General features: G+C 38.4%; 1 protein-coding gene across 1 annotated transcript; it reads right to left on the bottom strand.

The window, feature by feature from the left end:
* Positions 1 to 1,367: 1,367 nt before the first annotated feature.
* On the bottom strand, positions 1,368 to 4,695 carry LOC143627300 (serine/threonine-protein phosphatase PP1-like). Its single transcript, XM_077097150.1, has 4 exons — positions 4,456 to 4,695; positions 1,998 to 2,557; positions 1,714 to 1,923; positions 1,368 to 1,627 (listed from the first exon to the last, which is right to left on the bottom strand). Exons 1-4 carry the CDS (start codon positions 4,631 to 4,633, stop codon positions 1,613 to 1,615), a joined length of 963 nt encoding a protein of 320 aa, XP_076953265.1. The 5' UTR covers positions 4,634 to 4,695; the 3' UTR covers positions 1,368 to 1,612.
* Positions 4,696 to 4,923: the final 228 nt, after the last annotated feature.

Here is a 4,923-nt window from a genome sequence, read left to right as displayed (position 1 = left end):
ATGACGTCTTAAGGTAGTACGACTTACATGTGTGTATCTCGGTTGTAGAGTTTCGCGAATCAACGACGTCAACTCCGGGTCATCAAAGTGGTTAAACGGCAAACCTCGTTGAATAACGAACTTTGCCATTCTATCTTGAACTTGAGTCGTGTTGTAACGAAATAGTGTACCATCTTTACCCAAGTCAATTTGATCGGTCGCGCCAATCCCTTTCAACGCCTTGCAATATGGCTTCTCGATGTGCTTTCTCAAAGTAGAGTTGGAATCGTGCTTTAATATTGAACCACATAGTTTGCAACGAGCCTTTTGATAACCTTCGTCATCCACAATCAAATCCCAATTCTTCCATATGTCCTGGTTGCGGTTATGGTTGACTACCGTAACAACCCTTGGGTCCTCCGTAACAGGAACGGGGGCAACAAAAACACTCTTCTTAGCCTTGTTGTTAGTTTTTTTGATGGGTGCCATAATAATATTTAGTTGGATGGTCGGGTAAAGGAACGGGTTTGCTAAAGGAGTAGTATTGTAGTTTGTTTTTGAGTTTGGTGGTGAAACAAGTAATGGAAACAAGTTATATATAGGTTTGGGCATCAAAAACCGGTTCCAACGGCTATATTACCGTTGGAACCGGTTCCAACGGATCTATTGTCTCAAAAACCGGTTCCAACGGCTATATTACCGTTGGAACCGGTTCCAACGGCTAATTGGTGTCTAAAAAACCGGTTCCAACGGCTATATTACCATTGGAACCGGTTCCAACGGCTAGTTTGACTTTTGTTTGACCCTTCAAAAAAAACCCGTCGGAACCGGTTATTCCGGGTACGAACCAAACCGGTTCTAATTAAGAACCGGGTTGGAACTGGTACTGACATACAAATAGGAGAACCGGGTACGATTTTCGGGTACAAAAATACCCAAACCGGGTATTGTTCCAACCGGGTTGGAACTGGAACCGGTTCCGGTTCGGTTCCACCAGTTAGGTTCCGGAACCGGTTTTTTTGTGCACGTCTAGTGTTAACTTAGTAAATAAAAGTCCAATATGGATAAAACTTAAAAATACACTAGATTCGTTAAAGCTCGACGAGCCTAAACAAAGCTCAGCTACAAAGCTCCATTGATGCACGGTTATTTGAAGCTAGAGGTTTTACATGATCGATACGATTAAAACAATTTGAGCAAGAATATAGTTTCAAATTCGATTACTTGTTTGAGCATATCCGTCACGGGTGTTTGTATACCTGATGTTGGAATAAGCACGTATCTAACTGCCTTCAAGGGTCCTAGATGGTGCAAATTTACCCATAATTAGCTCAAACCATTTACCACAAATACAATTGTGTCCCATAAATTCTACTAAAAAGAAAGCAGGCTTAAAACCATGATCACATTGAAAAGGCACCAAAAGAGATGTCCTTCAAAAACAGTTCAAGAATCAGATGTAATTTGTCATTTTACATAACAAAAACCTTGGATGCATATGCAGATAAAACACGTAACTTGAGCTTTGACGGTTGTACCCTTGCAGTAACAGCATCCCCAAACCCATTCTGCCATGAATCTTGAGTTTAGCAGAACAAGATGCTACACACAGCATATGACCTTTATAAAACAATCATCTCTTTCCACCCTGAAACATGAACAAACATATACATCAGATCATTATATTGGAAATTAAACGTTCAAAATGTCATTATAATGGTAATGATCCTTTACCTTGTGAGGTGGAGTTCCGGGTCTCAACATATTATTCCCAAAGTCAAACCTCCCTTTCTTTTCCGCCTTAAGAATTTGAAACGAACAAGTCAACGTATCATCCACGCTCATCAACGCGCCCGCATTATCAAATTCACCACAGTAATTTGGTGCAGAAAATATAGTCACAAGCTGACGGTTCGCAAAAAACTCATACCCATCTTCCACAACCTTAAAAACATCAAAAGAATCAGCACAAACCGTTAACAGTTAACTTCATGTAATCAGAACAATAAAACATGTACCTGGTGGGCCCGACAGATAAGATCGAGATCATGTTTTTCAAGAAACTCTGAAACCGTTTCTGCCCCAAACGTATACGACACACCCCTATCATTCTCGCCCCATCCTTCTGTATCTCTATCCGGGTCAGCCCATAACAAGTCACAAAGAAGACCCTGATCCGGGACATCAACGGGTCGGACCAAATTTAGGATCTGGTCCAAGTTTTTCAAGTCGGGGGATAATCCTCCGTGCATGCAGAGAATCTTATCATCAATAAGAGCGGAAACAGGCAGACAGTTGAAACAGTCGGTAAACGTTTTCCAAAGACGCACATTATACCGTCTTTTGCATTCGTCATAGAACCCGTATATACGGTTGATTGAAGCGCATTCGTGGTTTCCTCTAAGAAGAAAGAAGTTTTCTTTGTATTTTATCTTGTATGCAAGCAAAAGGCATATTGTTTCTATGCTCTGTTTACCACGGTCAACATAGTCTCCTAAGAATAAGTAGTTTGACTCCGGAGGGTATCCACCATACCCAAACAACCGTAAGAGGTCGGAATATTGTCCGTGAATGTCACCTGAAAAGTAATATTAGTGTAATCAACTGGCCATACTACATGAATACAACTATTAATAAATATTATTAATGTGATCAATTGCTAATAGCCTAATACAGAGATTCATTATTTTGGTCCATTTTATTTGTTTATTTATTTATTTTATTTTTTTCGCCAAAATTTTCAAAACCAAATGGTAAAACTGAACCCAGACCGAAACCGAATGGTTTTCAAAAACTGAAGTTTTGGTTTTAGCCCAAAACCGATCCAAACCGAACCGTGCACGCTCGTACCAACAGGAAAATCAATAAATCAAAATGTTAAATGTGTGTAAATACATATCCCATCTCTATGAAGAACATAATGCAGAAATATGTCTTCAGATTATTATAAAAATGATTCAACCTAATTACAGACTGAAAAGATAATTTCCTCAGCCCCATTATTATATTCATCAAGCACATGATAAATTTAACCATATAGTGTTATTTGATCAAATTCTAAACTCGAACAACCATATAAAAATGACCTAAAATGGGTTGATATGGGTGGATTTTCAAAAAATTGGGGTTTATATGGGCGGTTGGTTCTCATAGAACAGGTCAGGTTGATGAAATGGGTAGGTGTTATTTTTCAAACGGGTCAGAATGGGTTGGTGTTATTTTTCAAACAGGTCAGAACGGGTTGGTGTTATTTTCAAACGGGTCAGAATGGGTAGGTGTTATTTTTCAAACGAGTCAGCATGGGCAGGTGCTATTTTCCAACGAGTCAGAATGGGCAGTTGCTATTTTCAAATGGGTCAAAATGGGCAGGTGCTATTTTTCAAGCGGGTCAGAATGGGTTGGTATTATTTTTCAAACGGGTCGGGATGGGTTAACCGGTTAACTCTTTCATATGGGTGAAATGGTGTATTTCTTTCTGTTCAAATCAATGAATAACTTGGTAGCTCGCACCGGACACACAACCAACATTAAACACGATTGACACTCACGCGTGACCGGCGTTGGTTACTTGTGCGGAGCTAGTTATGTGTCAAGCACTGAGTTAAACGTGTACCAGCTGGCAAAACATGTCTAATCATTTTTAACGAATTAGTGGCAATGCGATTAATAAAAGTATCAAAATGAAAACGACTCGTCTAACTACTTTACATCTCATGCCTATATTTTTTTATATATGTTATGTACCAAGAAGGAGAAATGATGGACCTTAGCCTCCTAATTTAAAATATTTCTAAAAAATATATAAAACTACATAGTGAACTTTTTATTAAACATGTTCAATCACATTATAAACAGGTCACAGATTGCCAGTTCTAGTGCACCGGGGCCAGGTTATGAGCGTTACATGACGTTGAACTCACATTTCCCGGCCCAGTATGCATAACCGGCACCAGAATACGCGTAACCAGCATTAAAACACACACAACCAACGCTGTGCGCACAATTCTAACCTAATCACAGACTGAAAAGATAATTTCCTCATCACCATTACTATACATAGCTATTGTATTTTAAAAATCCTAACTCAGAAAATGTTTACAGATAATCCCAACTTTGAACGTATTTTCCTCCATCGATCTCACACTAACTGAAAGCTAATCCCACATAAGCAGCCACTAAACTTGCAGTAAGAAGACACGCTTTGGACATATAGGCTGCCACATCATCAAAAAGTCAAAAACTAACTAACGGCATTAGTTTTCAGTTAGTGTGGGGTCGTCGGAAAAAAATACATTTAATTTTAGTACTGTCTGTAAGCATTTGCTAAGTTAAGCTGAAAGTTGAATTGTCAAAATCCAATAACTTGTAAACTCCAAAAACTAAATATAATAACCTAAATACCTAACTAACAACAATTAGGTATAAGTCCGTATAACAATTAAACAATAAAGTAATATAGCAAACTAATTTCATTACCGCATATCTTAATCGGAGCTTCAAGTTCAAGCAAATTCGGCTGACCGAGAAACACATCTTTCGCGGCAGCACACAGCTGCCGTATCTCCGCCTCCGTAATCTGCGCTTGCTTCGGCAGGCGTCCGCCTTTAGCGTCAATAAGCTTTCTTATTATCTCGTCTAGTATCGCATCTTCCATTCTTTGAACACAAAATAATTTGTGTTAAAAGTAAATTAACGACGACTTGTTGGTTGCAGTGGAGGCTGATTGATTGTCGTTTATTATAAGTAGAGGAGACCTAGTAATAATAATTATTATTATTATTATTAATAAAGTGTGACAAATAAAACCCTATCTTAAGTTTGGAAATGAGGTGGGTTAAGTGCCACTACATATAATATTATGATTTTGACATGCTCCAAAATACCAACTTATTATCATCTTTAAAATAAAAATGTTATTGCTTGTGTAACATCTTCTAAAAGTCA

This window comes from Bidens hawaiensis, unplaced genomic scaffold (genome assembly GCF_021521415.1).
Source record: "Bidens hawaiensis isolate Kalapana, Puna unplaced genomic scaffold, B.hawaiensis_p1.1 tig00004618_1, whole genome shotgun sequence".
Lineage (NCBI taxonomy): Eukaryota > Viridiplantae > Streptophyta > Magnoliopsida > Asterales > Asteraceae > Bidens > Bidens hawaiensis.
Note: the sequence above shows the minus strand (reverse complement) of the source record. Positions and strands in the feature narration are given on the sequence as shown.

Excerpts from the sequence above, each read along its gene's own strand:
- LOC143627300 (XM_077097150.1), bottom strand. The coding sequence starts at position 4,633 with ATGGAAGATGCGATACTAGACGAGATAATAAGAAAGCTTATTGACGCT. Across the intron at positions 2,558-4,455 it reads AGCTCCGATTAAGATATGCG|GTGACATTCACGGACAATAT; the intron begins GTAATGAAATTA and ends ATTACTTTTCAG. Across the intron at positions 1,924-1,997 it reads TTATCTGTCGGGCCCACCAG|GTTGTGGAAGATGGGTATGA; the intron begins GTACATGTTTTA and ends GATGTTTTTAAG.